General features: G+C 41.7%; 1 protein-coding gene across 1 annotated transcript in view; it reads right to left on the reverse strand.

Moving 5' to 3' along the window:
* Positions 1 to 17,442, reverse strand: part of abhd17c (abhydrolase domain containing 17C, depalmitoylase) — a 72,880-nt gene extending 55,438 nt beyond the window's left edge. Inside the window, exon 1 of the mRNA XM_072564820.1 lies at positions 16,460 to 17,442. Within this exon, the coding sequence (XP_072420921.1) occupies positions 16,460 to 17,013 (554 nt within the window). The 5' untranslated portion in view covers positions 17,014 to 17,442. The remainder of the gene's footprint in view (positions 1 to 16,459) is intronic.
* Between the last annotated feature and the right edge of the window lie 4,228 nt (positions 17,443 to 21,670).

The raw sequence follows: 21,670 nt of genomic DNA on the forward strand, positions 1-21,670 counted from the left end.
TCTTATTGCAAATGCTCCTTGCATTCAGTCATAGTTAGTCTTCGACATGTTTTACACTTTTTTTTGTCCTGCAGTCCTACATACTTTCTCTTGCTTCCTTTACCTTTTATGTCTGTTTTCTACTTTCTAATTTTTATTTCCATCTTTGTTTTCCTTATTCTCATCTCTCCACTCAGGTTCCCATTCTGTTTGTTGTCAATGTTCCTGAGAGAACATTGGCCCACAGCCCTGCTGGTTCAACTTGTGCAGGGCACATCTCCCTTTAAATTAGTCTAAGTGCCTCAAGAAACTAACACTGTTCCTCTAGCCATGCCTTAATTCAGTCTGTTCTCCCATTTCTGAGGCAAAAGTGAGGACTGCAGATGCTGGAAATCAGAGTATAGATTAGCGTGGTGCTGGAAAAGCACAGCAGGTCATCTGAAAAGCAGGAAAATCGACATTTCGGGCAAAAGCCCTTCATCAGGAATGAGGCGTGTGTCTTACAATTGTGTACTCCACAACCACCTGATGATGGTGCAGCACTCCGAAAGCTAATGCTTCCAATTAAACCTGTTGGACTATAACCTGGTGTTGTGGGATTTTTAACTTTGTACACCCCAGTCCAACACCGGCATCTCCAAATCACAAATATCTCAGCCTTGCAGATACTCCACAATGACTCTAGCTGTCATTGCTGATCTGAAATGCAGATTTACAGTAGCTGCAGCTGCAGACACTTTCTGCACATATCACCCCAGACACTGATTTTCCACAATAAACAGGAGCGGCCAGACCTTTTTGCTTGCCATAACTGATCTCAAATTATTCTGTGTGTTATTTTCTCTAGTTTAAAGAATATTAAATATGTAGTCAGGGCCTTAACGTATTTGCTTTGCATTAAACATTCAATCGAAAGACTAATTCTTTTAAAGACTGGACAGTAGAAATACTTACTGGGTCTTGCTTACTAAGATCATCACTTGGCCTGCACTGGCTCCCGCTCTGGATTGTTAAGGTTATGCTTTCTCTATGATGTCACTTGAATATTTTCAAAACTCACCCACCTTACTCAGCTTTCCCTGATCTCCTTAAGTTTCCCAGTGATGTCACACTACTGATTTTATGACGACTCCCAAATCTGAAATCTCCACCATTCTCTTGCCTTGTTTTAAACCTCTCTGATCTAATGCTGGTTCCTATTCTTTTCTTGTTATGTTTGCCTCTTGCATATTTTGTTACCTTTACCACAACCTCCTAAACACGTGAAATTTAACAATACAGAAGTCTTTAATCATTTACCAGAGACTCAAATAGCTCCTTTCTGAAGTTCTGAAGAAAGGTAACTGGGCCCAAAACATCAACACTGCTTTCTCTCCACAGATGCTGCCAAACCTGCTGAGTTTTTCCAGCAATTCATGGTTTCGAGATAATTGCTTTCCCTGGAGTGGAGCAAAAACCAATTTCAATCAGTTCATCAAGCTAAACATCATACTGCATGGCAGAGTCTTCATCTCACCTGCTCCTTTCAGTGATGCTAACTGCTTATCTCAGGATCCTCACCTGAATTACATCTCAATGATGCTAACTGCCAAACCCAGTCCCTTACCAGTCCTATTTCTCTCAGTAGGACCAATGATGCATAATGGGGGTCTCACTTTGCCCACTTTGCTTGGTGATGCCAGCTGCCTCATGGCTCCTCACCTCACCTGCTCCTCTCCTAACCTCACTCACTCCTCCCCCTTCTATCCAGCCAAACATTCCGTTTGATTCAGTTTGAGTTCTCTTTTCATGTCAAAGACAGTCAACCTAACAGATAAAATGGGAAAAACCTTTGACACTCACTTCAAATGCTATTATACCTGATGAATTCAACTGCATCATCAGGATGCAGTTAAAAAAAGCCAACACAAGTATAAACTTAATTCTACAATGTTCATTGATACATTGGTGTCAATGGTGAGCACCAGTACACCTGCGCCTCAGGTCTCTTTCTCTTTCTACACACCCCCAATATGAACAGAGTTTTGCTCCTTGATTCAGAAGCAAAAACAAACTAGTATTCTGGCAATGATTGAATACGGAATTTTAAGAAACAGGTTTTTTGTGTTTGCAGTGATGAAAACACTTTTGGCTGACAAGTTACCTTCGTTCTTCATAGTGGTAGTATACAAAGAATTAATAATTGTTTACTAGAAATTGATGTAAACTGCAAAGCATATATATTATAATCTGGCACATCGAATGCATTCTTTTGCATTGTTTTCATTGAACTTTATTTAGAACCTTACAGCACAGGATCAAGCCCTTCAGTCCAGCATGTTTGTGCCAACCATGATGCACCAAATTAATCCAACTCCCTGCACGTAATCTGTATCCCTCTATTCCATGCCTGTTCTCATGAATTGCTGCTAAAGTAAAAGGTTGGTACGAGAGCCTGTCTTATCGTTGTCCTTTTTGGAAAAGAACAATAGATTACAACACTCAACTGAAATACTTTACAATTGCACATATGCGTTTATATGGAAAAATGCAATTTTTAAGTCCAACAATATTAAAATCATAGTCGAAATATGGCATAATTTGGTCATTAACATATTTGAATGTATTTAGAGTCAGAGAGTCATAGAGATGCACAGCATGGAAACAGACCCTTCGGTCCAACACGTCCATGCCGACCAGATATCCCAACTCAATCTGGTCCCACCTGCCAGCAACCAGCCCATATCCCTCCAAACCCTTCCTATTCATATACCCATCCAAATGCCTTTTAAATGTTTCAACTGTACCAGCCTCCACCACTCCCTCTGGCAGCTTATTCCATATACATACCACCCACTGCGTGAAAACGTTGCCCCTTAGGACCCTTTTCTATCTTTCCCATCTCACCCTAAACCTATGCCCTCTAGTTCTGGACTCCCCGACCCCACGGAAAAGACTTTGTCTACTTATCCTATCCATGCCCCTCATATTTTGTAAACCTCTATAAGGTCACCCCTCAGCCTCCGACACTCCAGGGAAAACAGCCCCAGCCTGTTCAGCTTCTCCCTACAGCTCAAATCGTCCAACCCTGACAACAGCCTTGCAAATCTTTTCTGAACCCTTTCAGGTTTCACAACATCCTTCCTATAGGAAGGAGACCAGAATTGCATGCAATATTCCAAAAGTGGCCTAACCAATGACCCGGACAGCTGCAACATGACCTCCCAACTCCTGTACTAAATACTCTGACCAATAAAAGAAAGCATACCAAACACCTTCCTCATTATTCTATCTAGCACTGACTCCACTTTCAAGGAGCTATGAACCTGCACTCCAAGGTCTCTTTGTTCAGCAACACTCCCTAGGACCTTACCATTAAGTGTATAAATCCTGCTAAGATTTGCTTTCCCAAAATGCAGCACCTCACATTTATCTGAATTAAACTCAATTTGCCGCTTCTCAGCCCAGTGGCCCATCTGATCAAGATCCTGTTGTAATCTGAGGTGACCCTCTTCGCTGTCCACTACACCTCCAATTTTGGTGTCATCTGCAAACTTACTAACTGTACCTCTTATGCTCGCATCCAAATCATTTATGTAAATGACAAAAAGTAGAGGGCCCAGCACCGATCCTTGTGGCACTCCACTGGTCACAGGCCTCCAGTCTGAAAAACAACCGTCCACCACCACCCTCTGTCTTCGACCTTTGAGCCAGTTTTGTATCCAAATGGCTAGTTCTCCCTGTACTCCATGAGATCTAACCTTGCTAACCAGTCGCCCATGGGGAACCTTGTCGAACGCCTTACTGAAGTCCATAGAGATTACATCAACCGCTCTGCCCTCATCAATCTTCTTTGTTACTTCTCCAGAAGACTCAATCAAGTTTGAGAAACATGATTTCCCACACACAAAGCCATGTTGACTATCCCTAATCAGTCCTTGCCTTTCCAAATACATGTACATCCTGTCCCTCAGGATTCCCTCTAACAACTTGCCCACCACCGACATCAGGCTCAATGGTCTATAGTTCCCTGGCTTGTCCTTAATACCCTTAAAGAGTGGCACCACATTAGTCAACCTCCAGTCTTCCGGCACCTCATCTGTGACTATCAATGATAAAAATATCTCAGCAAGAGGCCCAGCAATCACTTCTCTAGCTTCCCATAGAGTTCTAGGGTACACCTCATCAAGTCCTGGGAATTTATCTACCTTTATGCGTTTCAAGACATCCAACACTTCCTCCTCTGTAATATGGACATTTTGCAAGGTGTCACCAACTATTTCGCTACTTTCTATATCTTCCATATCCTTTTCCACAGTAAATACTGATGCAAAATACAATGTTTTGTATCTGCCCCATCTCCTGCAGCTCCACACAAAGACCGCCTTGCTGACTCTCTCCCCTAGTTACCCTTTTGTCTTTAATGTATTTGTAAAAACCCTTTGGATTCTCCTTAATTCTATTTGCCAAAGCTCTCTCATGTCCCCTTTTTACCCTTCTGATTTCCCTCTTAAGTATACTCCTACTTCCTTTATACTCTAAGGATTCAGTCGATCTATCCTGTCTATACCTTACATATGCTTCCTTCTTTTTCTTAACCAAACCCTCAATTTCTTTAGTCATCCAGCATTCCCAATACCTATCAGCCTTTCCTTTCACCCTAACAGGGATACACTTTCACTGGATTCTTGTTATCTCATTTCTGAAGGCTTCCCATTTTCCTGTTGTCCCTTTACCTGCGAACATCTGCCCCCAATCAGTTTTTGAAAGTCTTGCCTAATACCATCAAAACTAAAGTAATATACTAACAAATGTAAGGATGCAGCTCACTAATAGTCATCATTGTAAAGACAGAAATGATCAGAGCAAGTGAGAAACTGTACAGTAATGTAGATCATGAAAGAAGCAAAGGAACAGTGCTTGAAGGATCAGTTTAATGTTAAGGTTGATACAGAAGAGGCTACTGTTTAAAACATTAACTTACATTTGTATAGTATCTTCAATATATTAAATCATCCCATTGCGCTTTTCAGGAACAAAATTAGATAAAAATAAAGAGTGCAATGAGTCCAAACTTAAAAGGGACAGATTTTATAGAGTGGCTCAAAGGAAAGGTGGGGTTAAGAGATTTAGGAAGGGATTTCCAAAATTTAAGATTAAAAATCAGAACAACAACAGTGAAACTTGAAAGAATGCAGCGTTCTTTGAGGGTTGCAAGGCAACAGGTCAACTTGAACACAAAGATATTTTTTTTTAATTGAGAGCCAGTGTAAGTCAGCTAGCAGTAGCAAATGTGTGAAAGCAATTAGAAGAGGTTTGGGTGAGTTCAAAGTTGCCACTCAGGAGCATACTTGAGAGGTCAGATCTGAAAGTCACAAAAAGTGAATTAGTGCTTTAGCTACTGTAAGCATCGGCTTCTTTTCATCCTATCAGCTGATGTCCAAAAGAGTAGGATAGTTAAGACTTGAGTCAGAATTGCATATATATTAGAAACTTGCCTATAGAGTCAGAGAGTCATAGAGATGTAAAGCACGGAAACATACCCTTCGGTCCAACCCGTCCATACCAACCAGATATCTGAAACCAATCTAGCCCATTTGCCAGCACACGGCCCATATTCCTCCAAACCCTTCCTATTCATATACTCATCCAGATGCCTTTTAAATATAGCAATTGTACCAGCCTCCACCACTTCCTCTGGCAGCTCATTCCATACATGTACCACCCTCTGCATGAAAAGGTTGCCCCTTAGTCCCTTTTATATCTTTCCCCTCTCATCCTAAATCTATACCCTCTAGTTCTCGACTCCCCCACCCCAGGGAAAAGACTTTGTCTATTTATCCTATCCATTCCCCTCATGATTTTATAAATCTCTATGAGGTCACCACTTAGCCTTCGACGTTGCAGGGAAAATAGCCTCAGCCTATTCAACTCTCCCTACTGCTCAAATCCTCCAACCCTGGCAACATCCTTATAAATCCTGATGAAGGGTATTCCTGATGAAGGGCTTTTGCTCGAAACGTTGATTTTACTGCTCCTCGGATGTTGCCTGAACTGCTGTGCTCTTCCAGCAGCACTAATCCAGAATCTGGTTTCCAGTATCTGCAATCATTGTTTTTATCTAACATAAACCTTTTCTGAAGCCTTTCAAGTTTCACAACATCCTTCTCAATATATATATATATATATATATATATATATAATATGCACACAGGTGGGAGGATGAGTGTGTGTGGGAGGGACTGGGAAGTTTTGTAATGTCAAATTGCTGTTTAAGATTAAAGAGGCCACAGAATTTTTCCATGACAAAAGGAGGAAGGATTTATGTAATTTTAGAGAGAACTGAACACAGCAGGTCAGTGTGTGGCTTTTTCATGAGGGCCCTGGATTTCAATGCAATCCTGACATGGGATATATAGAATGGAACAGATTTAAGCTGCCTTTGGGCAACTCTCCAACCACTGCTTATTGGAACAAATTTGGAATACTGGCATTGACTAACATTAAATCATCAGTCTCATTCAAAAGAGAAATGATATGGATGACAAGTGCGATCACTGGAGAAAAAGAAAAATCACACACTTGTAAAAGTTGAGTAGTGTAACATTGGACTGCATCTGCTTCCTGCTACATTAGACCTGGAAATACTTACTCCTTCCACAATGTCCCTTGTGAAAAATGATAAAAGCTCATTTTCTAGACATCTCACAGAACCCCTAACAGCTAATAAAGTACAGTATTTCTGCAGTGTATGGCTGGTAGCTGGGTGGCCAATTTGGTCATGGTGAGACGACCAAACTACAAACATGATAAAAAGCCATTTTTCTTTGTGATAACACAAGCAAAATACTTCAGATGCTAGAAATCTGATGTAAAAACAAAGTACTGGAGAAATTCAGCAGGACTAGAAGCATCTGTGAAATGAGAAACATTTCATATTTTTTGTACAATATGACTCTTCTTTGGAACTGTTCCTGCAATTTGATTTTTGACATCTTGGATTCTTAAAGACTTACAAGTCTACAGCATAGAAATGGACCCTTCGACCCAATTTGCCCATTCTACCCAGTTTTCACAATATAAAACTTGTCCCATTGGCCTGTATTTGGTCCATATCCCTCCATACCTATCCAACCTGTGTACCTGTCTATATAGTTCTTAAATGAATTTGTACTCGCTTTCACCACTAATTCTGCAGCCCATTCCAGACACTTACCACCCTCTGCAAAATAAAAAATTGCCCCTGTGGACTCACATTAAACAAGAGAACAATAGTTGTGCTGAGAATTTATCTTAATCTAAGATCACTCTAACCTACACACCCCTCAATTTACTGCCACCCATGTGCTTGTCCAGCAGTTGCTTAAATGTCCCTAATATCTCTGACTCTATGCCCTCTAGTTTTAGACTCTCCTACCACAGGGAAAAGCTGTTGGCTATCTACCTTACCCATTCATCTCATGATTTTATACACCCCCACAAATGTCACCCCTCAGTCTCCTAAGTTCCAGTAAAAGAAAAGTCCCAGCATATCCAACATAATCGTATAACTCAAACCAAGCCACGGTAGCATCCTAGTACATCTTTTCTGCACTCTTTCTAGTTCAATACTAGCCTTTCTATAGTAGGACAACAAGAACTGCACGCAGTACTCCAAATATGGCTTCACCAACGTCTTGTACAGCTGCAACATGATGTCTCAACTCCTATAGTCAATAATCTGACCAATGAAAGTTACATGTTGAAAGCCTTCTTCACTGCCCTATTTATCTGTGACTCCATTTTCAAGGTGCTGTGAACTTTCACCCCTAGATCTCTGTTCTACAACACTCCCCAGTGCCATACCATTGACTATGTAAATCCTGCTCTGTTTTGCCTTATCAAAATGGAACACCTTGCATTTATCTAAATTTAACTCCATCTGCCATTCTTCAGCCTACTGGCACAGTTGATCAAGATCTCACTGCATTCCCAGATAACCCTCTTCATTATCCAGTATACTCATCATTCTGTTATAATGCTTGTTTCATTAATGCAAATTCAGTAATGTGATTGACAAATTGGGAACACAGTTTCAAAAGTGCTAACTTTTTAAACATGTTTGGCTGTAATGCGATTACATCACTAACTCTAAGCACTGTTTCTAAAGCACGATTTTTCTATAATGCAGGGTTGGACAAGAGGACTTAACCTTATTCAACAACCTACCATGCAGTACCTTGTGAAAAGCTTTGCTAAAGTCTATGTAGACAATGTCTACTGCACTGCCCTCACTGACTTTCTTGGTCATCTCTTCAAAAAAGACTCAATCAAATTTATAAGATACGATTTCCCCCACACAAAGCCATGCTAACTATCCCAAATGAGTCTGTGCCTCTCCAAATGCCTATAGATCCTATCTCTCAGAATCTCCTTTAACAGTTTACCCACGACAGACGTTAGGCTCATCAATCTGTCGTTCCAAGACATTTCCCTGCAGCCTTAAATAGCGGCACAACATTGGCCACCCTCTAATCTTCCAGCATTTCACCTGTGACTGTCGATATTAGTTTAGGGAGAAAGTCAATTCTTTTCAAATACTGCTAGAGAATTTTTTCGCCTAACAGATTGGAATGCAGGGTTTCTGTTCAAATTCATTGAAAGATGGCATTAGCAATAATAAAACATACTCTCAAGACTTGCATTATTGTGCCAGCAAAATTATATGCTTAAGACTCAGAATGACGCTTAAACCAACAAAATCGGATTCAAACATGAAAGAAACCAGGTGAGCTTAGCTGTTATTTCTTATATTTTGATGCCCAGTATTTAATGTACAAAAAAACCCCTTTAAAACTGAGTACCAAGGAAAGTTATATAATCACAAAGAACTTGATAATCAAGTGGTACGAAGTATGACTTATTTCAAACATGCAAGTCTTCTTTTTAACCAGAATGTTATGGACCAGGCCAGGCCCTTTAAAACATTTCAACAAGTTTGCCCAGTCCCTAACTTTGCTAGTTGTTTTAAGCAGGTGTAAAGTGGATATTCCAGGAGAGAATCAGCTGGTCAAACCACAGTTTGAAACAAAACAGAATTTATTTATAAAATTATTGAATGAAACACAAACAACAGAAAACAGAATATCGAATAACTTAACCAGTCCGAAAATCCAACTTAATGATGCTGTTCTAAATACTTGTGACAATCCCCATAAACATCCCTTGGCACAAAACATGAATCATCTAAGAACCTGTTTGATGTTAAGTCACAGAGAGAGTACTAGCCTGGACCAGCTTCTTTAGTCCAGCAGCTTTTTTTCCACGCTACTGTTTAAAACCAAACCAAACCAGAGAAAAGCGGAGTTGGGTGAACTGGCCAGTCCCCTTTCATTGTACTAGTTTTTTTTTAAACTTGAAAGGCTTCTGCCTGAGTTAATAACTGTTAGCAATTAACAATTTGGCCCTAAAACCCTTCAACCCCAGACATTTCACAGACTGTCATTCATGACCTCTCTGAAAACAAAAAGCCAAGGACAACATAACCTTGTTAAAGAAGCAGCTATGTCACAAGATTAATAAAATTCTTGTACCTTATAGCATGATTTGCAGCTGCAATTGTAATTTTATTTTTCTCCAATTAAGGATTTCGTTATAGCTACCTAATCTGTCAAGAGTCAATAAGTCATTGCATTTCAAGCAGCTGGAATTTGAATTTGTCTGTCTGATTTTAGTTTCCCACATGAAAAACTTATTTTGCAAAAAATATGCTGATCAAACCTCAAAACAATGCAAATGAAATGCAACATTCAATGTTCTGAAGCTAAACACTAACACTTGTATGAAACAGATTTAGGAACTGAATTTTATTCTGCTTATTAGGTTACAGAAGGTGCATGGAGAAGGCAGACTGAAGGAGTTTGTTGCACAACTCTGTTAATATCTTTGTCACACATTATTAGTTCTGCCCAACCATTCCCTTGGTTCCTGCACTGCTATTTCCAAGCAATATAAATGATGCAAAAATAGAAACGGGTTACCTTACTGATGCCACAGAACTATATCACAAACCTAAAAGGGGTGGTTGGGCTTCATGCAATTCTTCTTCTCAAAAAGATGCTAGCTCATTCCAGTAATTATGGAGGATACCTCTTTAGCTGAAACTGAAAACCTCTCCTGAAGGCAGACCACTGTCCTCTTTCTAGCTTTCGAAGCGACAGACTACAGCCAAGCTATTACTAGCTTTCAATTTGATGAAATTTCTGTACAGTGTCAAAAGTTTTGATGTTCAGTACAGGATAATATGCAAAATTTAGTTATGTTCTGTGTTTCTGAAGATATTTTAGGATCTGAATATTGTGACACACAATAGTCTTATCAGATAAGTCTGCCACATTAGAACTGAATTTGAATTTATTTTTCATCTACAAATCCAAGTGAAACAGTACAACTATTCAAACATTGTTTTCATTCACATTCATAAAGTGAAATGTCTAAATGTGACACGGTTGCCTTGAATAGTGAGTAATATACAAAGATAGCGGGATGTTACTAACGTATTATGACATCCAATCCAGAAGTTATACACTTCCACTATTTATTCAATGCAAGATGTGAGAATCTCCCAAGTCCATTTCTTATTTACTTCCAAAATAAGCTACAAGTGGACATTTTCTAATTAAAACAAATCTAGTTAAACTGGACACCTAGTATCACTGTAGGAAGTTATATTTTTTGTCTTCCTTGAGATTAATATACGATCTCTCTCAGGGCCAATTTTACTGTATATTTATTTATGAGAAAGTGATTCATCTCAGACTAACCCTAATCAAAATGGATGACATGTTCGGAAGAAATTTAGGTTAAGAAATTGTGAAGCACCTTGTAGGGAATGAAATAGCCTTAATATTGTCAACACATGGTAAAGGAAACAGGAACCAGCTATCTTGAAGGTAAATCTGGCCAGGTCAAGGAAAAGATACTGAGTGTTCAGAACAGAGTGAGTGTATTGCATTAAATACAAAGGATAAAGGAACTAAATAACCTCGTGTGTGAAACTGAGGGATCGATACTATGGAAAGTCTAAGGGGAACATTACAAATGCAGTAATTAATTTTTTAAAAAAATAATTTAAACAGAAATGAGGAAAGGAAAGAATGGGCATGAAAAAATAACGTCAAGTAAAATCAAAAAAATCCCAATTTCTTTGATAATTTCAGAGAGGAAATAACTAAAGAATGAATCGGGTTTACTAGGTATCATAAGGGCTACCTCAGTGTGGAGAATTGGGTACGGTTCTTAATGTTCTTATTGGTTCTTGTATCTGGGGACAATATAGACATAGGGATCAAGGAGGAATTTAAAATGTTATTAGCTTATTGAAGGAGGAAGAATTAAGTGGCTTAAATATTTGAAACTTGTTAAGTCCCCTAGCCCTGTCAGAATGCATCCTGAGCTGCTAAAGGAAGCATGAGAGAAATAACTAATACTCTGATTACCAACTTTACACAATGAGCATGGTGCCAGAGGACCAGAGAATAGCTAACATTGTACCATTGATTTAAAAAGGTAGAAAGGGATCAGTTGAGTTTTTACGCTCCTGGTGTTAGGAAAATTATTGGGAAGAATTCTAAGAGATACCCTTTCATATCGATAGACACAGATTAATCAAAGACAATCAGAACCATTCATCACAAAAATGTTGCGAATTACTAACAATAGAATTTTTGAGAGGCAACAAGGTGAGTCGATGTCACATACATGGATTCCAGGAAGACTTTTAATCAAGGTCCCGCGAGACATTGATCTCAAAAGAAAAATTCCATGGGATCCAAGACAAAGTGGCAAGTTGGGTCTAAAATTGGCTGACGGGTATTTTTGAGACTGGAAAGTAGTTTCTAGTGGAGTACTACATGGCTTTGATATATACGCCTTGATAAATTACAAAGGTTTGGACTTGAAGGTGTGGGGAACAATGAAAAAGGTTGTAGATAGCAAAAAAAAAATTGGCAGGGTGGCTTGTTCTGAAGAAAACTGTCGACTACATGAATAGATCAATGGACTGGTGAGATGGCCAAATGGAACACATGGAATTGAATCCAGAGAAGTGAGAGGTAATGCTCTTTGGGAAGGCTAACAACGCAAGTGAATACATGCTAAATGTTAGAATACACGGTAGCCCAGTGGTTAGCACTGCTGTGTCACAGTGCTAGGGGCTAGGATTCAATTCCAGCCTCGGGCAATGGTTTGCATGGAGTTTGCACATTCCCCCCTTGTCTGCGTGGGTTTCTTCCGGGCGCTCCAGTTTCCTCCCACAGTCCAAAGATGTGTAGGTTAGGTGAATTGGCCATACAAATTGCCCATAGCGTTCCAGGATGTATAGATTAGGTGCATTAGTCAGGGGAAATGTAGGTTCAAAGGGTAGGGGAATGGGTCTGGGTGGGATACTCTTCAGAATGTTGATGTGGACTTGTTTGGCCCAATGGCTTGTTTCTATATTGTAGGGATTCTGCAGATCACTAAAGGTTGCCACAAAGGATAAGGTGGTCAAGAAGGCACGTGGGATAACTTATTAACTGAGGCACAGCATATAAGAGCTGGGATATCATGCGGAATATGTATAAACCATTAATTAGACCAGAGCAGAAGTAGGTGTAGTTCTGGTCACTGCACTTTACAAAAGATGTCATTGCACCAGATACAGCACAGAGAAAATGTCCAAGAATGTTGTCTACACAGGAGAATTTTAGTTATGAGGAAAGATTAGTTAAACCAAGATTAATTTTCTTTGGAACAACTAAGGCTGAAAGTTGACTTCTTTGAAGAATATAAATTAAGATGTCTGGATAGAATGAATAGACTTGCCCAATACTCCTTGGTTTAGAGGTTTATTGCTAATGATTTAAGCTAAGAGGTTGGAATCTATAGAAGGGAATTGATGAAAACTTTGTCACCCAGAGAGTGAAGGAGATCTGGAAGCCATTCACCGAAAGGGTTTTAAAAACTGTAATAAGATTTAAAAAGGACTTGGATGTGCACTTGAAATAGAATAAGCTACAAGGTTATGCATCAACAGCCTGGAAAGTGAGATTAAGTTGGATAGCTACTTAGCCACAATACACAGAGTCATAGAGATGTACAGCATGGAAACAGACCCTTCGGTCTAACCCGCCCATGCCGACCAGATATCCCAACCCAATCTAGTCCCACCTGCCAGCACCCGGCCCATATCCCTCCAAATCCTTCCTATTCATATACCCATCCAAATGCCTTTTAAATGTTGCAATTGTACCAGCCTCCACCACTTCCTCATCATCTGGAAGGATAAGGGCAGCAGATATATGGGAACACCTTCACCTACAAGTTCCCCTCCAAGTCACATACTACCCTGGCTCGGTATATATATATTCCTTCACTGCCATTGGGTTAAAATACTGGAATTCCCTGGCTAACAGCTTTGTGGGTGCCCCTACATCAAGAGGACAGCAGTGGTTCAAAAAGGCAGCTCATCACCACCTTCTCAAGGGTAACCAGGGCTATGCAATAAATGCTGGCCAGCCAGGGACACCCATATTTCTTGAATGAATAAATAATGAATTAAATGTCCATCTGTGCTGCAAAGGTCTATAACTCTCAGCCAAAAAAAGTGTTGGTCTGCCATAGAATGGACAAGTACCCTTCACATGTGCAACATTGTTTAATCATGTTTCACTTTTGTACTGTGCAGCATCTGACAAGCATTGGTAAGAATCCTAATATGAAGCTTTCATCAAGATGCTACAACTTTGCGTCAGAATCTATTCAGCCATAAAATAGCGAGGAACTAGAGAGAGTGTAATATGGAGTTCAGGAAAATGAACCATGTAGAGCATATTCCCAACATAATTCAATGGTAGCACTTCAAAAAATATATCCATCAGGAAGTCACTTTTATTAAATCTTGTAATGTTATTCCTTTACACTCAATATCTAAATCACTTCATAATCAACTAATTGTTCAAACAAAGTTCTAAACCATGTTGGCAAACAGAGCAGCCAGTTTGTACGCAGCACAATTCCACAAAAGCAAACAATGAAAATGATCATTTAATCTGTTTTTGGTGGGGCTTGAGGAAAGTTTGTTGACCAGAATACACAATTCTCCCTGAATTAAAGCTCAAAATCTTTTACATTCCAATGGAACCACCTTGCGATTCACCCAAAAGGTGGAGTTTTTGACAAGGCAGCAGTTCCACTGTGGGGGTTAGTTAGCTGGATGTTGGCTTGCAATGCACAGTAATAGCAACAGCTTGGGTTCAATTCTCACGCTAGCAGAGGTTACCATGAAGGGCTCTTCTCAACCTTCACCTGAGGTGTGGTGACTCAGGTTAAACCATCACCAATCTCTCTCTAATGAGTAGCCTATGGTCTGTTAGGACTATGGCAACTTTAACTTTACTCTCACTGTACATTTCGCAAAGATGCATCAGATGGAGTAGGATTGCAACCTTCAACTCTCAAGAGAAGAATGCTAGGTATTTGTTCAGCTACTTGTTTGTAGTTGAAAAGGAATTAGGAAATGCTAATTTAAAATAAAATTGAACCAGACCACTTTCTATTATCTTGGTAGTTGCACAATGCAACCATAATGAAGTTCTTAATTCTGGCAGTTAATCTCAAAGTAATCCAAAACAAGCCAACACAAGGTGAGAAAATTTTGGAAAACATCAAGACTGATAAGTCCCCAGGGCCAGACCAGATTTATCCTAGGCTGCTCCAGGAAGCGAGAAAGGAGGTTGCTAAGCCCCTGGCGAGAATATTTGCCTCCTCGCTCTCCAGGGGAGTCGTACCGGAGGATTGGAAGGAGGTGAATGTTGTTCCTCTTTTCAAGAAAGGTAATAGAGAAATCCCTGGCAATTACAGACCAGTCAGTCTTATGTCTGTGGTCAGCAAAGTTTTGGAAAGAATTCTGAGGGATAGGATTTATGACTATTTGACAAAGCATAGCGTGATTAAAAGCAGTCAACGTGGCTTTGAGAGGGGTAGGTCATGCCTCACAAATCTTGAGTTCTTTGAGGTGACGAGACAGGTTGACGAAGGTCAAGCAGTGGATGTATTGTATATGGATTTCAGCAAGGCATTTGATAAGGTTCCCCATGAAAGGTTCATTCATAAAGTCAGGAAGTATGGGATACAGGGAGATTTGGCTGTCTGGATTCAGAATTGGCTGGCTGACAGAAGGCAGAGAGTGGTTGTAGATGGAAAGTATTCTGCCTGGAGGTCAGTGTGGAGTGGGGTCCCATCGGGCTCTGTTCCTGGGCCTCTGCTCTTTGTAGTTTTTTAAAATGACTTGGATGAGGAGGTTGAGGGGTGAATTAGTAAATTTACAGATGACACAAAAGGTTGGAGGTGTCGTCGATAGTATAGAGGGCTAATACAGGCTGCAGCATGACATAGACAGGATGCAGAGCTAGGCTGAGAAATGGCAGATGGAGTTCAACCTGGATAAATGCGAAGTGATGCATTTTGGAAGGTCGAACTTGAATGCTGAATATAGGTTTAAAAGACAGGATTCTTGGCAGTGTGGAGAAACAGAGGGATCTGGGTGTGCAAGTACATCGATCCCTCAAAATTGCCACCTAAGTGGATAGGGTTGTTAAGAAAGTATATGGTGTTTTGGCTTTCATTAACAGGGAGATAGAGTTTAAAAGCCACGAGGTTTCGCTGCAGCTCTACAAGTCCCTGGTGAGACCACACTTGGAATATCGTGTCCAGTTCTGGTCGCACTACTATAGGAAAGATACAGAGGCTTTGGAGAGGTTTACCAGGATGCTGCCTGGACTGGAGGACTTGCCTTAAGAAAGGTTGAATAAGCTCGGAATTTTCTCTCTAGAGAGAAGGAAGAAAGGACACCAGATCGAGGTATACAAAATAATGAGTGGCATAGAAAGAGTCAATAGCCAGAGACTTTTCCCCAGGGCAGGATTGGCTAGTTTGAAGATATTAGGAGGAAGGTATAAAGGAGACGTCAGAGGTAGGTTCTTTACGCAGAGAGTTGTGAATGTATGTAATGCGTTGCCAGCTGTGGTGGTGGAAGCAGAGTCATTGGGGACATTTAAGTGACTGCTGGACATGCACATGGATAGCAGTGAGTTGAGGGGTGTGTAGGTTAAGTTACTATATTTTACATTAGGGTTAAACCTCAGCACAACATTGTGGGCCAAAGGGCCTGTTCTGTGCTGTACTTTTCTATGTTCTAAAATTCCAGTGGTAAGCATCTTTGGATACCATAGGTCCAAAGTCACTTATTTCCTTCCTTGCAGATTACTATATACCAATAAATGTTTGAAATGACACATATATTGTACCATTTTCTGAAAGCTTAATTAAATTGAACAAATCAATATTAGCTGTTGGAATTTAGATCTCCTTAAACTCACTGGGCAAGCAACAGTGTGATAAGTATTCAGAGATGCAGTCTCTTCAGTGGCATACTGCAGTCAGTAGAGATCGGACCCTCCAGTACTGACCCTGTTCCACTGACCTTGTCCTGAGTGCCGTCCACGCCGCCTCAATGTCCGAGTAAAGGTTTCTTTCGGACGGTTTCCCGTTGCTGGCCCCGTAGCCCGAGTAGTCATAGGAGAAGATGTTGCACCTAATGCGGTTGCCGAGGCCGATGTAGAAGCTGCACATCTGGCCCAAGTCCACTGCGTTGCCATGGGAGAAGAGCAGTGTATAGCGGCTATCGGGCACGCAGCGGGCGAACATGCAGGCCAGGCGGTTGCCGCGCCCGCTGCGCACGAAGAACACCTCGAGCAGCTCCAGCTCCCGCTCCGAGAACTGCCAGTCGGCCCGCTCCGACAGGTGTAGGCTGCACAGGCTGCTCGACTCTTCCGTCAGCACCGTGTAGGTGGGCTCGGGCGGCAGGAAGGCCAACTTGGCCGCGATCCGGCTTGGGCAAGGGGGGCAGCAGAAGAGCCAACACAGCTCACCGAGCGAGAAGCCATTCATCCTGGGGGAAGGGGTGGGGTTGGGAGAGGAGGAGGAGGAGGACGAGGAATGCTCCTCGTCTCCCTGCTCCCCGGCCACAGTCGGCATGGGAGACGGTTGCCAGGAAACAGGCGCGAGCGAGATGGGCGGGACCTACGAGGGGGATGTAGAGCCCGGGAAGAAGCCGGAGCTGTGGTGGGCGTGATAATACGGGAGTGGGCGGGGTCTAAGCGGCAATGTCGGTCGGTGGGCGGGGCGTGCACCCGTCGGCGGTTTGCTGAATGGGTGTGAAACAGGAGCAGAGCGGCGAGATGGGGGAGGGGGCGGTGCCGGGGTGAAGTGGGCGGGGCTTTAGCGTGAGACGTGTTGCCGGGTCCAAGAGGAGGAGGCGGTTCTCGAATGGTGAGAGGGCGGTTGAGAGTAGGCGGGGTTTAGCTGGAGGGGCGGGGCGGGGCGGGGCGGTTCAATGCTCAGGATGGGCCGACCTCGCTGTGGGCGGTGACTAGGAGGAGGGTCGGGGTGGATGGAACAGGCGGGTCGCGTGTTGGGCGTGGTTAGGGCGGGTACGGATGCAGCTCCTGAGCATCGGTCAGTGGTTGGGTCGCCTCATGCTGGTAGCCGTGGCGAGAGCTTCTTGTCGGGTATCGTCTGTCCGGTAACGACGGGTGTGTGGCTGAAATTAACATCGAGAGGCGTTGAGGCACTGCTGAAGCGGAGCCTTCCACATAACGGCGGCCATCAACGAAGCTTCTCCTGCCAAGTAGGCCGGACAGCCAGCACTTCCGGGTCACTCGGGGGTCAGCGTCACCCCAGCACTAACAAAGGGACATGTGGATGTGAGTCTATCATCCAAAAAAGGACAACTGTTACATTTATACAGCAACTTTCACGATCTCTGGATGTCCCAAAGTATTTTAAATATTCATGGTGTAAAACAGCAGGAAATGTTGAAAATGTTCAGTAAGCTTGTGGAGAGAGAAGCAGATCCAATGACCTATCATCAGAACTTGGAGTTCTTACAACGTAGAAAGAGGTCATTTTGTTCCATTATGTCTGAACCAGATCCTCAAGCAGCTATCTACTCTCTACCCATTTACTAGAACTTATTTGGTATGACATTTCAAGTATTCATGTCAGTACTTCTCAAATATGATGGTTCCAGCTGTTTTCACCCATTTTATGCAATGAGGTTCAGCTATCTACCATCATCTGGGTTTAAAACATTTTCCTTAAATCCCCTTGAAACTTCCATCATAGAATCCCTACAGTGTGGAAGCAGACCATTTAGCCCACTCCACCCTCTGTAGAGCATCCCACCCAGCCCCATCCCCCTACTCTATCCCGGCATTTCCCATGGCTCATGCACCTAGCCAGCATGTCCTTGGGCACTGCAGACAATTTAGCACAGCTATTTCTCCTAATCTGCACATCTTTAGACTGTGGGAGGAAATCTGTGCAGATACAGGGAGAATGTGTGAACTCCATACACACCTGAGGCTGGAATCAAATCCAGATCCCTGGCACTGTGAGGTAGCAGTGCTAACCACTGAGCCACCATGTCTTAAACCTCTTATCTTAACTGTTTGCACCTTTGTTATTGATTCCTATACTAAGGGAAAATGTTTCTTTCTATCTACCTTCTCTACGCCTCTCATAATATCGTATACTCAATCAAGTCCCTTCTCAGTCTTGTCTGCTGTAGGGAAAATATCCCCAGTTGTCTAGTCTCTCTTCAGCCCAGGCAACATTCTGATGAATCTCCTCCCTAATACAATCACGTCCTTCTTTTAGTGTGGCCACCAGAGCTGCACATGGTGCCCCAGCTGTGGCTCTTCTATTTGATGCCTTGAGTAATAAAACATGCTTCCTTGCACTTGAGGTGTAACCTTTGTTCAGTTCAGAAGGTACCAGAGTTCAGTGCAGAAGCAAGTTTTAACCCTGTCCTTGGTTTATTCAATGGGAAAAACAAAATGTGTCTTGGGCATAATCCACATAGAAAGTCTTTCTATTGAGCAGAAATAGTCAATCCCTTGTTTGTAGTTACAAGAGATCACAGTCCAGTCTGGTTGAAGCTTCTTAGTCACCTTTAGATGTTACATCCCATTGGTCCCAAACAAGTTTTGCTAGCCAGCCACTGAATTTATACCTACAGTTATTTTATCTCTGTAGCAATCATCTTTTAAAAACAAATTTTGGGATTAAGGATTAAGAACACCTGTAGTAATTTGGAATTCTGACCCATCATTGTGGTACCTTTCATTCACACAATCAAATATTTTATTGGCAAAGAGATAAAAGCTGAACCCACAAAACGAAAAGCAACTATACATATCAAGAAGATACAGGTGACAGAAAACTTGAAGAATAATAAACATGATGAGGAATTCCAAAAGGACATTGAGAAGTTGGTGGATTGGTCAGGTAAATGCAGATGAGTTTCAATGCAGAGATGTACATTTTGAAAGTAAGAACATTGAATGACTATCAATTAGGGGGTATAATCCTCAGTGGGAGGGAGACATAAGCAGATAGATCTGGGTGTTTATGTGTACAGATTATTGAAGGTGACAGGGCAGGTAGAGAAGTATGTAAAGCGTACAGTATCCTCAGGTTCATTAATAGGAACATACAGAACAAGAGCAAGGTGATAATATTATTGAACTTGCATAAGAGATTTAGACTCAGGGATGTACAGAACGGAAACAGATCCTTCATTCCAACTCGATCATGATGACCAGATATCCTAAACTAATCTAGGCTCATTTGCCAGCATTTGGTCCATATCCCGTCTATTCAAATGCCTGCTCAGATGCCTTTTAAATGTTGGAATTGGACCAGCCTCCACCACTTCCAGACATGTATCACTCTCTGCGGGAAAAAACTGCCCCTTAGGTCCCTTTTATATCTTTCTCCTCTCACCTTAAACCTAGTTTTGGACTTGCCTACCCTTGACTATTCACTCTATCCATGCCCCTCGTGATTTTACAAACCTTTATAAGGACACCCCTCAGCATCTGACGCTTGGGAGAAATAGCCTCAGCCTATTCAGCTTCTCCTGAGCTCAAACCTTTCGACCCTGGCAACATCCTTGAAAATCTTTTCTGAATCCTTTCAAGTTTAAAAACATCTTTCCTAAAGCAAGGAGACCAATATCGAATGGAATATTCCAATTGTGACCTAACCAATGACCTATACAGCCCCAACATGACATCCCGATTCCTAAACTCACCAGCAATTTACATGGAATCTCCACAATGTGGAAACAGGCCATTCAACTTAGCAAATCCACACCAACCCTCCAAAGAGCATCCCATCCAGACCCATTCCTCGAACCTTTCCCTGTAACCATGGTTAATGCACCTAACCCACACATCCCTGAATACGGACAATTCAGCATGGACAATTCACCTAACTTGCTAATCTTTGGACTGTGGGAGGAAACTAGAGCAACTGACAGAAACCCACACACAAACAGGAAGAACGTGCGAACTCCACACAATCGCCTGAGGTTGGGATCGAATATGGGTCCCTGGTGCTGTGAGGCTGTTTGGTGTCATCTGAAAACTTAATAACCATTCGTCTTCTATTCACATCCAAATCATTTATATAATTGACAAAAAGCAGTGGACTCAACAATGATTCTTGCGACACACAGATGGTCTAGTCCAAAAAATAGCCCTCCACTATCACACTCTGTCTCCTACCATCAAGCCAATTTTGTATCCAAGTGGCCAGCTCTCCCTGTATTCCATGTGATCTAAACTTGTCAACCAGTCCACCATGAGGAATTTTGTTGAACACCTTACTGAAATCCATATAAATAACGCCCACCACTCTGTCTTCAGTCTTCTTTGTAACTTCAAAAAATTCAAACTAAGCCATGCTGACTATTCCTGATCATAACTTGCCTTTCCAAATTTATGTAAATCCTCTCCCTCAGTATCCCCTCCAACAATTTGCCTACCACTGACATCAGGCTCACCAGCCTATAGTTCACTCACTTTTCCTTACCACCTTTCTTACATGTTGGCACTATATTAGCCACCCTCCAGTCTTCCAATGCCTCACCTGTGGCTATCGATGATACAAAACAGCCCAGCAATCACTTCCCTAGCTTCCCACAAAGTTCTGGAATACAGTTGATTAGGTCCTGGGGATTTATCCACTTTTATGCATTTTAATATGTCCAGCATCTCATCCTCTGTAATATGGACACTTTTTGAGATATCATTGTTTATTTCTCCAAGTTCTCTAGCTGCCACGTTCTTCTCCACATTTAAATGCTGATGCAAAATACTCATTTAGTATCTTATTAGAATTCAGCTGGAGAGTATTATATACAGTTCTGGATGCCACATTATAGAAAGTGTATGATGCATTAGAGAAGGTGAAGAAGCAGTTTACAAGAATGGTTCCCAGGATGAGGTTATGAGGGCAGAGGTTCTGATAAAAGAGTTAAAAAATCATGACCAGACTGGATAAAGTAACTGGGGAAACACTGTCCTGCTTTTAAAATGAATAAGAAGAGGACGTAGATTTAAAATGTTCTGCCAATGAAGCACAGCTGAAATGAGGAAATACTTTTTCACTCAATGAGTAATTAGGATATGGAATGCACTACTTGGAAATGTGGTGGAGAGAGGTTCATTTGAAGCATTGAAGAGGGCATTAAATGATTATTTAGATAAAAGTAATGTGCAAGGGTATAGGGAAAAGGCAGGAGATTGGCAGTAGGTAATGATGCTCATTTAATGAGCTGGTGCAG

Source organism: Chiloscyllium punctatum, chromosome 48 (assembly GCF_047496795.1).
Source record: "Chiloscyllium punctatum isolate Juve2018m chromosome 48, sChiPun1.3, whole genome shotgun sequence".
NCBI lineage: Eukaryota > Metazoa > Chordata > Chondrichthyes > Orectolobiformes > Hemiscylliidae > Chiloscyllium > Chiloscyllium punctatum.